Source organism: Pteropus medius, unplaced genomic scaffold (genome assembly GCF_902729225.1).
Source record: "Pteropus medius unplaced genomic scaffold, Ma_sr-lr_union100, whole genome shotgun sequence".
Lineage (NCBI taxonomy): Eukaryota > Metazoa > Chordata > Mammalia > Chiroptera > Pteropodidae > Pteropus > Pteropus medius.
The window spans coordinates 1,673,938-1,692,626 of record NW_024345481.1 but is presented as its reverse complement, the minus strand read 5'-3'; the positions used below and the strand labels follow the sequence as shown (position 1 = coordinate 1,692,626).

The 18,689-nt window shown below is 41.1% G+C and overlaps 1 protein-coding gene across 1 annotated transcript in view; it reads left to right on the top strand.

Annotated features, from left to right (window-relative positions):
* Nucleotides 1–394: 394 nt before the first annotated feature.
* The window catches only part of NOX3 (NADPH oxidase 3), a 43,799-nt gene continuing 25,504 nt past the window's right edge, over nt 395–18,689 (top strand). The window contains exons 1-6 of the mRNA XM_039873933.1: nt 395–554; nt 1,441–1,586; nt 4,094–4,275; nt 7,452–7,581; nt 12,508–12,600; nt 14,382–14,635. Coding sequence (XP_039729867.1) covers nt 395–554; nt 1,441–1,586; nt 4,094–4,275; nt 7,452–7,581; nt 12,508–12,600; nt 14,382–14,635 — 965 coding nt within the window. The remainder of the gene's footprint in view (nt 555–1,440; nt 1,587–4,093; nt 4,276–7,451; nt 7,582–12,507; nt 12,601–14,381; nt 14,636–18,689) is intronic.

Here is an 18,689-nt window from a genome sequence, read left to right as displayed (position 1 = left end):
ATTGGTGCTAAGCGATGTGCCAGATGTTGAGGCTTCAAGATGAACAAGTCTTGAGAAGTCAAAGTCCGTTGGGAAACAGAAGTATAAATAAATACTCGTAACAATAACATCTGGATTATAAAGCAAGGGATCGTGTGTGCCTGCGGAACTGAAGAATGCTTGCTAAAATCAGCTTTTGAGTTGAGTCCTAAAACATGAGTAGAACTTTGCAAGGCAGGAAAGGGAAATGTCTCTGACAGAAGGAACTCAGGTGACAGAGGCTGAACAGAAGATGGCATTTCTAAATAAATATGCTACTAGGACCACAGGGCCCCAAACGACACATCTATTCTCAGCAGTTTCTGCTGTTCCTTTTTCCCTCGCTCCCCCACACCTCTATCCACGACTTGCAGCCATGGAATCTGCCCACGACTTCCAGAGACTGCTTAATAGTAATAACCTCTGCTGCTTTTCACTGTGGGTACAGGGGGAAAAGAAGAAAAAAGGATATCGATGGCAGAATCATCTGTACCTGGGAATGAATTCTCATTTCACATTTGAATCTGATTCCGGAGGTAGGTGTCAACTGGCCATCCAGCTAGGGTTCCATTTGCAACAAAAGCATCAGGACATCCTTGACTGTATGTTGTGACTGCTGGCGTCCCCCCAGATTTCACAAGGCAGGAAAGAACAGCACCAGGCACAGACCCCATAGGCTAGACAACGCTGTGTTCCTGAGTTTCGCATCTTCACTTAGAATTTAGACGTCACTGGTTCCCAGAGTTAGAAAGCCGAGTTTTCTTCTTAAGAATAGACAGAGAGATCTAGTTGCATAAATACTGGCTTATTTCAATCCACTAGGAATAGCACATGCAAATATATGTGTGCATGTGTATAGGAGTGTATATATATATATATGTATATATGTATATATGTATATATACATATATACATATATATACTAAAATATATAAAGTAAAAATAAAAAATATAATGTCTGAAAGAGAACAAAAACAATCTCCCCATATATATATATGATATATATATATCATATATATTATATGCACATATATAAGTGTGTATGAGGTACGGTGTTCTAGAATAATGCTTTCTGATTACTTGGGAAAGAAGTTTCATATATATATATGTGTGTGTGGGTGCATGTGTCGTGATAATACCTAGTCCACTTCCAGAAGGATCATGTTTATAATTAAATAAAGGTGAATTGAGATTTCCTTTATTTCTTAATATAATTAATACGAATGTGGAAAATCATACAATATCTTCGGAAGTATTCGATACACTCCATTGAAGACACTGGGACAGGTGCGGGCATACTTCGCTCTTCCTTCGAAATTATAGAGACCGTAACGGAGAAACCTGACCCTATAGGCCTTGTGTTTTTGAGTAACTACAAAGGAGGAAATGTATACGGTGCGTGTCTCGTCTCTCCATCCGTAGCCATCCACATTGTGGCGCATTTGTGCAACCTGGAGCGCTACCACCTGAGCCGGTCAGCAGAAACGGAGGGACTTCGGGCTGCCCTTTCCCAACTCGGCGATGCCCCAAATGAGAGCTACCTCAACCCCATCCGGGCCTTCCACGCAGTGAGTTCTCCTTGCTTGCTACCTCCTTTCCCATCTGAAAAAGCCTTCCTTTTTCAATCCCTTTAACAATCAGGAGCACTGTGTTTCAAAAGCGTTTAATAAAAGAGCCTCGAGATGAGAAATTTCTCCCAAATGTTAACATCAGTTTCACCTTGTAAAACAAAAAGTTATTTTCTTCCTGCCGTAAATGCTGCTAAGAGGTTATGAGCAAGGAGAAAAATCGATGCCTCTTAATTCGTTAATAGCATAAATAAATAAATAAATAAATAAACCTAAACAGAAAATGCAGTAACCTGTTCAATCCCTAATATTTTAAATTTTAAAAGCGTCTCATGATTAGATTTTTTTTTTTTCGCTGATATTAGAACCATAAAGAATGTGAAGTGCCATCTAAATCCAGGGATTATAAATTAGATGTCTTCATTCTCAATTTGCAAATTGCTTTCCGGATCTCTTCTCCTGTGTCACATTTTGGCACGCATGTGACTAGCTGGTTTGCCAAATCAGATGCTGGGCAAAGGAGCTAATTTCGTAATGAGACCTGTATGGCTAGTGACATCATTAATGCTAATTGCCTGTGGGCACAGAGCGGCAGCACACGTGGGAAACAGAAAGAAAGCCAAACACCTAGCCAGAGAAATCCACCTATAGAGATGAAGTCATTCCTCTTGTTTAGTTTACCCCCAGCTCTTTCTTCCTGGTTGATCTAGGAAGACCGCGTACAGCCACATTGGAATATGCATCCAAAATATTAACCAGGTTTAAAAAAATCTATCTCGCCCGAAGAGTCCTAAGACAATACACTCCAGAAATGGAAATCTCCTCATTACCATCTGGGCCATATCTTTAAATGACTGTTTTACCCACGCAGACTTATTTGAAGAAGCAAAATTCAAGGGAAATTCTTCCACGTCATGTCCCCTAATTATCCTAAGATGATTTCCAATATCAGGCCATTGACCAAGTAGAGCTACATTTTTTTTACCTGACGACAATTAAAAGCACAGGTTTCTCAGTTACAAATCAAAAGGACGGACATCCTAAGCCTGTGGGGAATGCCTTTGGTGCACTCATTGAGCTGCAGCTTTTATCTGAGCACCTCCTGGGGTTAACCGTTTTCCCCACTGAGACTCTAGAAGGTTCACTGCTACACACACCCAAGAATAAATCTCAACATTTTGAAGAGACTATATTGAAAATAACATTTATTGTAACTACTTTGAAAGCAATTTTGCAAGATGATTAAGCTACTTCCAATATAATTATTTCGAAATTTTAGAGGCAATATACTCTATAAGTACTAATTAAATCCAAGAAACTCTCTAATTTGGGGGTATTTGGAAGAAGGATGAGAATCAGTAACACAAAGTGTACTTTATAGAGTATTTCTAAATAGATGCAGTGGGATTATTCTAGAGGATACATTGCAACTCGAACCAGCCCATAAGTAAAGTTCAAGAAATGGGAATTGGGGATTTGCTTTAATAAGTGAAGAGCAGTGATTTAAAATTAGCACATTATATGATGTAAGTGGATTTCTAAAATGTGTGAGTACACTTGAAAAAAATCTTTTAAATGTTTTAGACATGCCCTTTTCAATTTTATTTTCACTGTTTGCTCTATGAAGAAAAATAAACATCGGAGAAATCTCTGTCCAAATTACCTGGAGATCTCAAAGCAACCCAAATTAATGAGATTTTACTGACAAGAGATACAGTGTGAGTTTATTGAGCTCATGGTCGTCTTAACATAACACAATGTATGAATACTAATGATTTGATAAGAATATGGGAAACTCACAATAAAAACAAAATGCTTTGTGGTTCATATTCCAAAAGGCTATTTAACCATCCCCTGAACTCCTAGGTCAGAATTCTGGCCTTTTGGCAATGTGTCTACCAAATAAGAATAGTTGTATCTTTATCGATCACCTAAGAATTACAGAGTCTTATGCCAAGTCTCCTGAGGGGGCATGAAAGAAATGCAAGTCATGGTCCTTCCAATTAAGAAGCAAGGGCAAGGAATAACTAAATACCAGAGGAACAGAGTGTGCAGCTGCTTTATTTGGAATGCCTCTAAGAGATCTCTCCAAAAAAGTGTTTATCGATGTTAAAATGCAGTTAAGCAGAGCGATCTACATTTTTATCTTAAAAATGGAAAACGAAACTCAGATTTATTTTGCAGTAATTAATCTTAAAATATATTTTCATATATCATCCTAATTTCAATTTAACATAGTAACTTTGACATGAAATTTGGTTTATACAAATGAAAAATGTAATTAATGAATTTGATGAAATTATCACAAAGCCAATGCCCACCATCGGATGGGGGAGAGGTTTTAATGGGCAAGGAAGCTCCCTTCTTAAGTTGTATGAGGACCATTTTGAAGTAATATGTGTCTGATTAGAACACTCTGAATTGCTCCTTGCTTGGACTCTCAAGTATTGGTTCTCAAATGGAAAATGAGAACTAAGATGTTAATTCATGGCGTTTGTTTCTTTTAGAACCCAACCACTGAGTTGCTAACGACAATCGCGGGCATTACTGGACTGGTGATTTCTCTGGCTTTAATCTTGATCGTGACCTCTTCCACCGAGTTCATTAGACAGACCTCCTATGAGTTGTTCTGGTACACACACCACATTTTCATCATCTTCTTTATCAGTCTGGCTATCCACGGGGCAGGGTAAGTCCATACTGTGCTCAGTGTGTAAGATTTTATCTCTATGAACCTCAAAATGATCTTAGAAAGCCCTTTGGATGGAAGAACATTAAATGCAGGGACTAAAGGACACATAGATCACATGAAAAAGCACACTTACTGTGCCAAATTCACAGTGCACCTCTTTCAGTAATACTGAAAATACATAGCAAAGGTGGCAAAGTACTATCTTTATTTTTTCTAGCTAACTCTGTTGGGGAGCCTTGACATGTTTATAAGATGCAGGAATTATAATGAAGCCTGATGACAATAGATCTAGGTTTCATTCAAAACCTATTTCCACAATCAATTTATATGGGATTAGTCAGGATACATATTTTTGACACCCAGATTTCACTTCCACTTGACCAAATTCATCCAGTGGGAAACTCTCAGTGTGAGGGGAGAGGACAGCGTGTCAAATGGCCCGACTGACCTGGGCTCTGCCCCCGGTCATCAGGGCGATGGTGTGCAAGCCTTTTAAATTCTCTGGATCCTCTAGGATTCCTTTTTGCTCAAACTTTCCATAACATTCTGTTCTGGCATTCGACACCTACCTGATACGCCATTCCTCCTCATTAGGAAACTAGACTAGCACCCGACACACAGCACTCTCAAACATAATGTTTTCTTTAAATATGAACAAAATAGTCTGCACCAATTAACCAACTGATGTCGATAAACTAGTTTGTCCCATATCAATTATTTCATAAATTGGTGCTTCCTTTCAAAGAAAATTTATAAGCATACTCAATTTGACCCCGACGACAGTCCTGTCCAACAGAGCCAGTACTGTTGTCCCATTTCGTCAGGAGGAAGGGGAAATTCAGAGGGTGCACTGATTCGCTCAAGGTCCCAGAATGAATAAATGGCAGCGTGAGACCTAGGATGCCAGTCTTCAGCCAACCAAACCTTCACTCATAACAAGCCCTGAAGAACGGGTTTTCGTTTTCGAGAATTAAACATTCCTCAACGCCTGCCAAAAACATGAGCAGGGATGTTGCAACCACCTTGCGTGCCTTGCCGGCAGCCCTTCCTCTGCTTCCTGCACCAGCAGAAACCTTCTCCTGCACCTCGTTCTCCCACCGTGGCAGCTGCTGGGCACCCAGGGGCCTGGTACCAGAGGTGGGCGCCATGTTCGCCCAGACTTGGAAGAGCAAACACATGGCAACGGAGACCGTGTGACATGGTGGCCGTGCATCGTATGTAGGGCCAGATGGTAGCTCTTCTGAGTCTGCACCTCAGGGAGTCAGCTGCCTCCTCCAGTCTCCCCCACACTAAATGTTCCTTCCATCCCAGCTGCCTAGTCCTAGAAGGGGACCATACTTCTGCTGCTCCTGCCTGTCTAGGGCTTTCTAGTCTCTTCTAGCTTTAAAATATCTGCAGCTGGCTCCTCTGAAAGTGTGATAGATCCCTCGCCCTGACTTTTTGTGTCTTGGGGGTGGTGGGATGGATGGCGTGCTGTCCCGAAGTGTTCCACCCCAAAGACTGTCAGCCCCTTCTTTCTCTGCAGATTCTTCTCTCAGTGCTGGGGTGTTAACCCCTGTAGTATATTGGAGAAGCTCTTCATAATCTACATGTGTCCAGAAGTCTCTTCACAAAAATTATGTGCACACACCCCTGATCCCACCTCCTCGGCCTTCACGCCCCTTCACTGTAGAAGCACGAGAGGATTTCAATGGGCAGTGCTTCCTTGGAGATATTTTTTTAATATTCCAATAACATTTCATAAGATGAAATTTTTTAGTCATTTTAACTTAGTTGAAACGCTTATTTTAGGATAAGGGCCTCATTTAATCTTCCCAGCTTGAAGTATTCTACAGCTACTGTTTACAGCAGAAAGTAATTTGCAAATTCTATACAAAATGCCAAGTAAAGTAGGATTACTGGAATGTGTTAAAGCCCACTAATCTTCCTATTATGGGATGGCAGAGATGAAGACATAAAAAATGTTAATTTTTAAAAAGATATTGCGTTTGTGGAATGTTCTAAGGTTTCTTTAGTAATATAGGGAATGTTGCCTAGATCCCGAGAATGAAGGTGTTAAAATTTACAGATTCTTTTCCTTTGGCTTCCATTTATTATTCACCCTTTCTGTGTCTGGGCATCATTTGCTCATGGAAGATTCAGAGATAGTTTTGCTCATCTAACCCAAGTTTTTATCAAGTTTGGATGCCTTCCATAAAACAGACTGGGACAAAGGCCAAGATGCCAGTTTCCTGGGCTGATTCCAAGGACATTGACGCTCCCTCCTCCCATACCCCATGACTCAAAAGGGAACATGTCACCTCACAGGCTTCCCAGGACATGAGCCTTGTGATGTTAAAGTTTCTGTGAGGACCATGTTTCCCAAAAACAAATCAATGTATTTTATTCATAACCACCTAAGAATTGAGTAACTTCTCGATTACAAACCTCGATGGCTTATGTTTAGCAGCCTGGGCACCAATGCGTAAACCGAGCAACTTGTACCAAAGCAACTAGTCAAAGGTCAGTCCGTATTGCATTTATGACAAATATAACACAGCAGAATTACTGGACTCTTGATCGAGTGTTTCGTTCACAAAGGCCGGCTTCCGTTTTCACTCTCAAATGCATCGATATAGTCTGAAAGACACACTTCACCCTGACCTATTTTGAACCTGTCAAACACTAAGTCTGACAGTGGTCACTGGGGGGAAAAAATATCATTACACAGGGCACTTGTTCTGACTTCTTCACTTGAAAATTTCTAGGTGCTCAGAAACAAACCAAGAAGGATAAAAGTTAAATAAATCTGCAAAAGACCCAAATAGTACAAAGTTAGCCAATTAGCCCAAATCAGCAATCAGGACGAGATGTAACCTAATTAAATTCAACAGTCTACAAAAGGATGTGTTCAAACAATTTCCCTTCATTATGAATTCTCTAATATAGACACTTCCAATTTAACACAGGATACCACAGAGGGGCACTTTTTTCCTGGGATCTTCAAAGTTTCTCGAAGCTTCTTAAATTCCTATTTTTAAAGATGCTAAGGGGAAATTAATGACAGCCCGTTGTAAGACAGTGCAAGTGTTTTTCAAGAATCCACTGTAGAATATATATCTGTGGTATCATAAGGCTGCACAATATCAATTTTAAATATTTGGGTTTTGTTTTGTTTTGTTTTTAATGGCAAGTCGGATGGTTCGAGGCCAAACTCCTGAGAGCCTCTTGCTACACAACATCACCTTCTGTAGAGACCACTATGCAGAATGGAAGGCAGCTGCCCAGTGCCCCGTGCCTCAATTTTCTGGCAAGGAGCCTTCGGTAAGAATGAACCCGGGAGCTTTTTAAAATAGCTGTCTCCATAGTTAAAATAGCTAGGGCTTTTATATCCTTGAGAAAAGAGCAGCCCACATCACCACTAGACAAAGCCAACTCTTTATTAAGTGTGCTAATGGAGAAATCAAGTTATGGATAATTTTTTAAAAGGTTTACTGCCAAAAGCACTCTGTCCATGTTGAAATGTGTTCTACTTGCATTTAAATATGGACGTCTGGTATTGTGGGGATTCATAGCCCGCAAGCACAATGACGTCTCTAGAGGAATTAGAAAGCTGGTGGCTTGCCACCCTCTGCTCTCAGCAAGCTCCGTTCCCTGTCCCCCTTCTCCATTCTGAGAATGAATAGCATCACTTCTCAAACGAATGTCAAGCAACAACCACATGAGAATCATGCCCTCTTTCTAAGCCTGCCTTCTTTCTTTCTATAGCTTTTCAAATGAGAAAAAAAAAATGGGGTGTTAAAGGCATTTACTTCCTGTTCTAATTAAGCTCTCAGAACTGAAATCATGACAATGGTAGCCAGAGAGAGACTTAATAAATTAGAGTAGATGGCAATATCCACAAGATCTCGAAAGAAAGATTTCCTGGGTATGTGGTGCTCATTACTGCTGGTGGCACAGGTAAACAGACATACTAGTCCTCCAGGTCTCCTCGGGTGCCTTAGAACAGTACAAACCGTGGGACAGCTGGGTGATGCATGAAGAAAGAAAATGAAGATGCAGATTAAAATAGAAGAAAACAAGTGCCCCCCTCCCCAAAAAAAAGGAGTCATAAAAATGGGAAAATAGTATATAAATGGTGGGGATTTAGGAAATTAAGTCGTCAACTTATGAAGAATAAAACGATTGACTTTTTGTAAAATCTTCAAATATATTAAATTAAGCACTGGGTTTTAAGGGTGAAAACTGCTCGGAAGAATGTTTAAAGCTGAGCAAACTAGAATAGATGTGCCCATTAGACTGTGCTTCTTTTAATGGCCAATATAGATTGTCTCTGTCTTAAATTCAACTATCAGTAGCCACTACCCAGCCCGCATATTAATGGGCAGTACAAATGCCTCTCTAAAATTTTCAGCTACGGCGTCTCCATAAAAAAATCAATACCCTCCCACACCTCATGAATACAGACTAGAGCCTGCTCCCAACAGCAGCATATGCTGACATTAATTATCATTAAAACAGAGGAGCTGACCCATCTCTCCAACTCTCCCGTGCTACACCTCCTTGCACACCCAAACTCATGTTGTCACTCTTTCCCATTATTTCTAATGGATCCTGATTCAAAGCGTGTGTGGGCTGTGCAATTACCGCGTGGCTGAATGTACAACATTCTCTCCGATGTGTCTTATGGACACCGAATCCAGAAGGAATCCAAGGACAAGGAAGGGTCCCTGCGCTTCGCTGCACTGCACGCAGTGGTCTCTGCAGGACTCCATCCCTTCCTCTGTGGCTCCCTTAACTCGATGCATTTTCGTGGCACTTTCATCAGTAGAATGTTTGTCAGTGCACCTGCAGCAGAGCACTGCTCCCTGTGTTAGGATGGAGAATGTTTTGCGCATCACCTCACAGGAACCGAACTGATCAGAGGAACCAATTATACCTTGCAGTCCGTTCTACCCCACTTGTCTCTCTGCCCCTTGTATCCTGAAACTCACAGTCGCATACAAGACTCCAGATTCTAGAATTGTTCATGGAACTTATTTTCAAAAGATATTTGGTCTTCCTTAGCCAAAGAAGCACCTTATTTCATTTAACGATGACATCAATAAGTAATAATAAATAATAATAATGATAAGGCTGATGCTTTTTAAATTATTACGGAATGATGTCAACGGTATAGGGAAAGCTTTAACTGAGGTTGAGTCAATTCAGCAAACTTTTTTCCAGGTGGCTATTATATGCTTGGAGTTGTACTAGACACAGGATTCAGAGACATGGTTCCTGCCCCTGGAAATTTTATTGTCTAGAAAAAAAAAAAAGAGGCCATTCATAAACTCACACATAAAATAAAATCAAAGCCAGCATGTCCTTCTTTTCTGGTAGGAGCGAAAAACCAGGAGTGAAAGTGGGGGAAAGAAGTTTCATTACTGCAGCTTTTAAATCAACGTAGTTTTATTTCTGTCATAAAATACTCATTGTACCGTGACTTTTTGAGTATTTTTTGGAGAAGAGAAAATAAAGCTAAAAATCCACAGAGTATTATAGCTTTAAAGAAACATAGATAACCAATAGTCTAGCCCTTTTATTTACTAGATGGAGAAATTGAGGCCCAAGGAATTTTAATTTCTTACCTGTGGTCATGAAGGGCATTCCCAGCAAAGCCTTGTCAAGAAACCAGAGCTTCTAACTCCGTGACCATGAACTTTCATCTCTACGCCATCCAACATTCATTCCGAGTCTCCGACCTTCTCTCACCCCTCATTTTGTCAGCTTTCTGCTGCGATCTATGATACGTCTCCCCAACATCATCTCTCTGAATAAAATAAGACATTTGAGAGCTTGGAAAGAACCAAAATAATAATTTCTTCCAACTCAGTTTACAAACAGAAAATCTGAACATAAAAAGGCTCAAGAATTGCCCGAAGGCATAGGATAAGGGATGGTAACTCCAAGACCAAGACCAGGCGTCTGAGACTCAGCTCAGACTCTACTCGCCACCATGGCATCTGGGCCATGGCCTCCGGGCCATGGCCTCCTTGTCTTCACTCGGTCTTGCTTATCCTGGTCATCGCTATGAGGATAATCTTCTAAGATTCACCTCTGGCCATACCCCTCCCTCACTCCCTAAATTCCAGGGGTTCCAGGAGTAACACAGTGGACCTAAATCAGGTTTGCTCCTCCTAGAGCAATTTGTATACTAAAGACAGAGCCAGGGATTAATAGCTTACATTCTCCTTCCTGACAAACCGTACAAAGAAAAATAATCCATCCCATTTTATCAACATGAAAAAATCAGAGACCATGACTGATTTGACACCGCCCGAATGAAGCCTGCGATGTCGGAAACTTTGTAAAATGGTCGTGGAAGGTAATTTGTAAAAATACATAGAAACTATGTGAATGTTTTTGCAAATACCTGTCTAAACTGATGTGGAAAGAATTGCCTCCTTGCTATCATTTCCGTAAATATCCAGACCAATTGTCGAAATGCTTTTTGGTTCATTTGAGCATGAGCGACCTAAGGATGCATTGCCTAGGTCTGACCCCATCCTTCGAGCCTAGCCCTTCCTGTCTTTTCCCTTGCTCTGCTCACCATCACCACCTCACCCTCAGCAGAGGTGGACAAAGGTGTTCTTCCTTCTGCTGTTCTGAACACATCGCTGAAACCCCACTGAGATAGAAAACAATAGGTGGATCAAATTGCTTTGTGTTGCCTGTGTGAATCAAGCCTTCATCAGGTAAACAAGAGGCTCCCAGGGAAAAAGCAGAGAAGGCTGATGTGGGTGAGAAGAGGTACCACTGAGAAATAAACAAAAGAGAAATCAGAACAAGAAATATAATAGAAGGAGAAATCATACAGAAGGCTTGTGACCTGTCAACAGAAAAGACAGCAGGACAGCCTGGGAGGGAGTTAGACGCGTGGAAGCTGGTGAGTCCACCGGTGAGGACTTTGTGACTGTCTCAGTTCAAAAGAACGAGATGTCCTCCTGCTCCCAAGATTGTAAGTGCACGAGGAGTAGGGTTGTGGTGAATTCAGAATACCAGGGAGGGAATTTAGGAAAATTATCAAAAGGGTTGTGTTCTGGTCCTGGCTCTCTGTGTTCTAGCTCTGTCTCTCATACCCATTCCTAGAACATCTGCTTTTTAATTCCATAAATGCAAAATTAGGCTAGATTTCTGAGAACCCTTCACATCCTGAAATTCAATGAATTAGTAAGTCTCTGACGTTTTGTAAAACAAGTGTCAGCACCAACGTCAGTGCTGGACGAGACGAAGTGTGATTACGTGGTAAATGCATACGGGAGGTACCGGGGTCCTGGAAAAAGCACAGCCTGCATGGTTAGGCACGTTCCCATCTTGACTGTGCGTCTTTTGGCTTTTGTGACTCGGGACAATTTGATCTTGCTGAGCCTTAGTTTCCTCTTCTTTAAAATAGAAAGACTACCATATGCCTCATAGGGATGTTTGGTAAGAGACCTAGTATAAATCTTCAAAGTTTTTGTTTCCATCCTTTTACTTTTAGGGGAAGAAGACACTTTCTGTGGCACCCAACACCCGATATAGGAATAGCCTGCTGGTAAACGGGTAATCCACAATGCAGATTATATTCAGAAGAGATTAGCGTAGGATGGGCTTCAGTAAGAATAGAAATGTTCACTGTCACAATGCTCCAGACAATTGTTGAGGCTTTTGCTGTGATTCTATAAACCGAGATTTAAAATGCTGATAAACTAACTTTATATTTTATTCTGGATGACATTGGTTGTGTGTGCGAATGTGAGTGTGGGTGTAGGTGTTTCTTCAGGCAGACCCCCAAGTTGTGACGCATTGTTGGCCCCCGAAAACTACTAACCAAAATGTTTCTATTTAATTTTCCATATCCTACGTTGACTCAGTAACGTAGCTTTCTAAGCCTTGACTTTGGCTGAGTTCGAGAGCATTTATGACCCTATCAAATGTAACATAAACATCAGTCTGCTTTCTTATTTCTTTGCAAATTCAATTATTTCTAATTACATAAAGGCATCATTGATCAAGTCAGCATAAAAACCAATACGGAAGAGTTTAATCTCTTAAATAAGCTCGTAGACATCAAGAAATAATTACATGTTATAGCATTTAATACAAGGAGACATCTTTGTTGTGGATAAGTGGCCCAGAATTAAAGAGAAATGTCTAAACCCCATCATGTTATATGTTGATTTGGTTCAGACTGAAAATATTTAGATTCTGTTTTTGTTTTCTTTGCAGGCTTGGAAATGGGTTTTAGGCCCTGTGGTCTTGTATGCATGTGAAAGGGTGATTAGGTTCTGGCGATTTCAACAAGAAGTCATCATTACCAAGGTATGCATGTAGTTTTATATCGGAATAAAAGCCTGAGCGTAGGTGAAAATTTTTTATTAGCCCAAGTTTTTAATTTGCCATTTTTATTGCAGACCTGTCTGTAATTTAGAGGCTTATCTTCTGTTCTAATAATTGCTTGCATCCTGAGCATCTTTTAGTGTGACTAATTTTACTGAAGGCAGGGATTGGGGCTCCAGACCAGTCCACAGAATTCTGATAAAGATTATGGTGCAGCACGCGAGTCATCTGTATTTCTCTCTATTTCAGTTTCTCTCCAGGGGAAAACAGGCAGGGGGATCAAGTATGCTTTACATCAGTCATAGCAACTTAGGGCATAATCGCTTCCTTCGCCACATAAAGACACGGATTCTGCAAACACGCAAATAATATGCATGCCTTTTCCAGCCCATACACGCATCTCCCCAGAATTACTGAACAGAAGATGGGGAAACAGTCACCCTCAGGTTCAGAGCGAGAGGGGGGTACTGTGGGGTTCAAAATAGAGATGAAGGACATACCAGGAGTTCCACCCTAGCAAATCAGTGCCTGTGGTGGCATCTTTTCAATCTGGATAACCCTCCTCACACCTCTCCAATATTCATCTCATGCTGGAGGAAGATATGAGCTGATAAACCCAGAAGACATGTCTAAGAAACTGGAAAAGTACCCAATACTCACCCCTCTCCAGTTTTTTGAATGTGAGAAGAAATTCTCTACTAACCAAATCTATACCGATTTGTTCATAGGATAGTAACAGAATACTTTCTCTTTAACTATCTTCATGAAAGCGGATGCATAGAATTGCTTCATATTTCTGTTTTAAGCTTTTTCTATGTTGCTGTTTTTAAGTTAAGCACCAAAGGCGATGAGGCTGTATCAAAAGCTAGACAGTATAACTTCGAGAAATCTGCTAGAGCTGTTACTAGGGAGACAATTTAACAGCAGAATCCGGAAGAATATCGGTAGGGAGAGAAGAAACAGAACTAATGAATTAAAATGTGGTGAAATTCTCTTTTGTATGGAATAATACTGTCACGGAATCTTGACACTGGATGATGTTCCCTTATCCCTCCTTATCCCTCTTGCCACCAAAAAAAAGAAAAAAAAGACATGGGGGCCTGGAGAGACTTTTCAGAAAACAAGATGGAAATCTAAGAAGGGAAATTAATTCTTTCCCTCTGTTAAGTAGCAGGTTATAAATTTCTTATAAACGTGATAAGAGCTTTTGCATGGTGCTTCGTGTATCTAAAACTCAGAGAATAGGCGGGAGACTGGACGAGACTTGACTAAAAATAAAACAAACACACCGCCACAGTGAGTTTGAAGGTTGTTTTCCACTTAAAATGAAGAAATTAACCAGAGTTAATTTACAAAAGATTGAGAAAAGATGCATATCATTTAAAATTGAAAATGATAAAACTGTGACTATTTTAATAATTTTAGGCATAATTAAGTGCAATGCGTGATAGTCTAGCTTATGTTCCCTTGGGTCTGCTTAACTGCAGAAAAGGAAATTTGGCCATTTGAGACATAAAGCCATTGCACCTAGAGGTAGCTACCCAAATTTCAGATATCACAGTAAAGGAGATCAACTTCATTCATGCTAGAATTGTCAATCCGGGCATGAAAGTGATGGCTCGAAACGAATGGTACGTGTAAATTATACCTCGAAAAACTGATTGAAAAAAAATAAAAAATAAAAACCTTTGCTGGAACGAAGGCTATTTTCTTATTCCTCGATCTGAGCAAAAAAGACCAACCAGTCCCTTGCCCCGATCTAGGTGGTCAGCCACCCGTCCGGGGTCCTAGAGCTTCACATGAAGAAGCGCAGCTTCGCCATGGCGCCAGGTCAGTACATCCTGATCCAGTGCCCGGCCATCTCCTCGCTGCAGTGGCACCCGTTCACCCTGACCTCCGCGCCCGAGGAGGACTTCTTCAGCGTGCACGTCCGGGCGGCGGGAGACTGGACGCGGGCTTTGTGTGAGGCCTTTGGCGCCGACGGACAGGCCCCCGAGGAGTCCCGGAGCCGGCCAAGGTTGGATCCCATTCCTATTCTCTGAATAAGTCAGAATATTTTCTAAAGTACAGCATTTTAGTGCATCCACCTGCTACCGCATTGAGCAATATCTTTATTCTCAGTGGTCAGTTTGAGTCCATGTTTTAAATCTGGGAATCCATATAAAAATTATCGTCATTAAGTTTTGAGAGAGCAAAAAATTCTGGATTTTTCAACTGCGCAGGTCCAGTGCCCCTAATCTCCACGTTGTCCAAGGGTTAACCGTAATTTAGTAACTTTCCAGTGGAAGCAAGCATATTTCAAAAAAAAAAAAAAGTAAAAAAATGAATAAAAATAAAAAAGAATGTTCAACAAAGGCGGACGATGAGTGAGTCAGAGAAAAGGAGAATTTTGCTCCCCCAGTTCCAAAACGTCGCTCGGCTGATTACATACAGCCGGCGATGAGTAAGACAGTCCTGTGAACTTTCGTTGTTAGTCTGAGGTCTTTATATTTGTAAAGTTTGGTCTTTATAAGAAAGATATTTCATGGTCAGAGTGCATCTGGCAGGCCCCACACCCTGGAGAAAGAGCTGAACACTTACAGAATGAAGCTCATAAAATGACAAAAGGATCCGAGAGTCAGAACAGCTAGTGGTGTCCTTCATTCAGTCAATCCCGCATGCGCGTATGCATTCTGCCACACCGAGCACACTCTCCTCAGAGCTTTTGCCACTGCTGTTCCCTCCACCTGGGAAGCTCCCCCTCAGATCTCTGCTTGACTGCTCCCCTCCATCCCCCAGGTCTCGGCTCAAGCATCTCCTAGTAAAGCCTTTCCTTCCCGCCTCATCTGAAACAACAACTCCCGAGGGGGTCACATGGCCCTGGGCCCTGCTTTAGTCTTCTTCATGGTACTTCTCACCACCTGACACACGAAACACCTGCTTGTTTCTTTGTTTACCATCTATCGGTCTACACTAGAATGGAAGTTCCATGAGAAAAGGGACTGTTTGGTCCGTCTTGGTGTCCTCAGTGCCTAGAATGGGCCCTAGCTCTCAGCTGGCACTCGATAAATATTTATCAAATGAATAAATATTTATTCACTTATTCGATTCATTTGACCTCTGTCTTTATATATGTGCCAGCACACATTAGCAGTAAAACCAAAAAAAAAAAAAAGCAAAACCTGTGGACTTGTTTAAATCTTCAACACATGAAGAATCAGAATTTTATTGGACTTCCTTGGATGATTTTATGTCTCAACATTGTTTTACTTTTGAATTAAACCAAACCCACTGGGGAGAGCACAATACGTGTTCACCGCTTTGGATCCAGAAAAAAAACGTAATCCAGTTCAGGCATCGGGGAGGTGCCATGGTGACTGAGGATCCTGGAGGAGAAATGAACCTGGGTAAGAGGAAGGAAACACTTTCCTCTGAGCCCAGGAAAAGGGAGAGGACGTGAGCTCTTTTAGAAAACTTTACCTTCTGCAGTGAAATGGACAAATTTCTCAGGGCTGATAACAAGTTTTCAGCAATTGAATCTGCCTGGAGCCAAGGACTCTAGTATGGACAGCCTATGTCCAAAGCCCAAGTTGTGGCGTGTGTGTGTGTGTGTGTGTGTGTGTGTGTGTGATCTCTGAGAATGTACATACCACCATGCCTCGGTTTCCCTGCCTGTAAAATGAAGATGATAATAATGGTACCTAAGGTTTTGTTTAGGAATACATGTGACCGTCCATATAAAGTCCTTAGCATAACACTTAATTTAAAAAAAAATAGCTATTATTATTAGCAAAATAAGAAAGGTCACCTACCAGCGACGACATTGAAAGTGATGAGTAAATAGGGAGAACAATGTAGATGAATAAAGGTCACAGGTTCAGAGAGACAAGACAAGGTTGACGAGGGGGCGGGGTCTGCAGCCGACCGACCATCAGAAGCAACCAGGAACAGCATGACGTGGACCCTGGGCAGGTGAATCATTTTCTAAACTGCATTATTAGAATCTCTGAGTTACCTTGAAAAACCAGAATTTGGGCCAAGGAAGTCAGTTCGGAATTGTGAGAGGTCTTGAGGAATGGAGATATTTTGGTCCAAAACACAACAATTAGGGTGTCCTGGTAGCTCCGATCGACTATTTAAAGGCCTGAGAGGCAGGAAGGGAAAAGAGCTGGTATGGATTTCTCGAGAAGACGAGGAGGCTGATGGTCGGAATTCAGTGAGAAGCGAGAAAAATCTCTCCTACTTAGAGCTGTCCCTAAATGCAAGTTAACATCCAAAAACGCCAACGACCTGGGATGTGGAAAGAAGGGTGACCAGAATAGCAGGGAAGTTGGACTAAATATTTTCTCTTGCCACTTCCAGCTTAGACTCTGCATTCTAATTATGCAGAAATTTGTTTATTATGTATTTCTGTGGCTTAAATGACACAATTCTTCCTCGAGTTATCTTTTCACATCAGTGTCAAATAAATCCCAAATATGACTAATTATAAAAACAATTAACAATAAGCCATTTTAATCCATGGACAGTTTCATTTTTTTCTCTCTCAATTCCCCTTATCTAATTATAAAATAATCTGCAGTGGGCTGAGATACTAACCCTTTCTGGTTAATAACCTTTTATTTTTATTCTTCCATTTCCATATATCAATATGTAATAAAGCCCTATTAATTAAGATTAACTTGAGGAGAGTTCATTTGAATTATTAGGAGGCCTGGCATATGGAATATTTTTAAATCCACCCAATTGAACTTTCATGACACATCGTGAGCCCAAATGGGCCAACCTGGGGTGCCTGCAACAGACACCCTTAGGGAATGGTGATGAATAACTTAGAACCCTTTTAATTAGCATATCTTTGTTCATATGTAAATGTGTGCTTTTGGAATAGTTGAGGTTTTTTAATACATTCTGCTGACTGAAATATTTTAAATGTTCCCTTTACAATTTATTCAACAAACTGTTCTTGATCAACTCTGTGCCTCGGAGCATGGGAGGCACTGGGATACAGTGGTGAGCAAAGACAGACACAAAGCAAATCACACACACACACACACACACACACACACACACTCCAAAACAAGTGCAAAATTATAACTGTGGGGAAGACTCCAGAGGAGAGGTACGTGATGCTGTAAATTATATAAAGGGGGATTTAACCTAGTCTGAGGGTCCACGAAGGCTTCCCAGGGCAATGATGATTGGGCTACAACCTAATGCGAAGGAAACTATTAACCGAGTAAGGGAATAGGGAAGATGTTGGGGCAGGGCTTCCCAAGTGATTACTGAGATTGTCATGTGCAACGGCCCGGTGGCAGAATGGGGTGCTGTGTGTTTTAGGAAATGAAAGAATAGCCAGTGTGGAGACTTGTCATGAGAAATGAAGTATTATCCATTCGGGATCATGTTAAAGACAATCACGTTTATTCATCGAATGTGGTTTTTTTTTTTCCTTATAAAAATAAAATTGCTAAGCAAAGATAAAACATTAGCGCCACCCCTGGCAGATTTTGAGTTTGCATAAGCGAAAATGACAAGTTGTAGAAATTGCACGTAGCTGACAAGTTATCTCAAAATTTTTTGCTTATTCCAAACAAATGGCTTCTTTTAGGCTAAAATTATATAAATATACAGTACCAAAGGGTGGGACTGAATAAATAAATACAGGAGAGAGTACACCAGAAAAAGAACAGATAAGCCTTCTAAACCACCTGATGCTTCTGCTTCATTTCTCTGACGGCAGCTATTTAAAAAAAAGGAAAGAAACGGCCTCTTCTATCTGGAGCCACAACAATCTTCTAAAAACTGTAAGAAGAGGGTGCCCCATGGAAGAGGCGTGAGCTCAAGCTAGAGAAGTCAGGCCTTGCCTTTCCGTGAATGGCACCTGGGCCAGACTGCTTGGTCGTCTCCCCATGAGGCGGCCCCTATAGCCTTACGCAGAGTCCACACTCTCCAAATGAGGTTTTCTCCAGCACAGAGATGACCTCCCTGCACACATTTGCAAACACATCCCCTAAAAAGCACTGGTTTAGGATGGTTTTGCTTCCAAAAGCAGTGGTTCGGACGCCATGCAGACTGGGCTTTGTCATTAC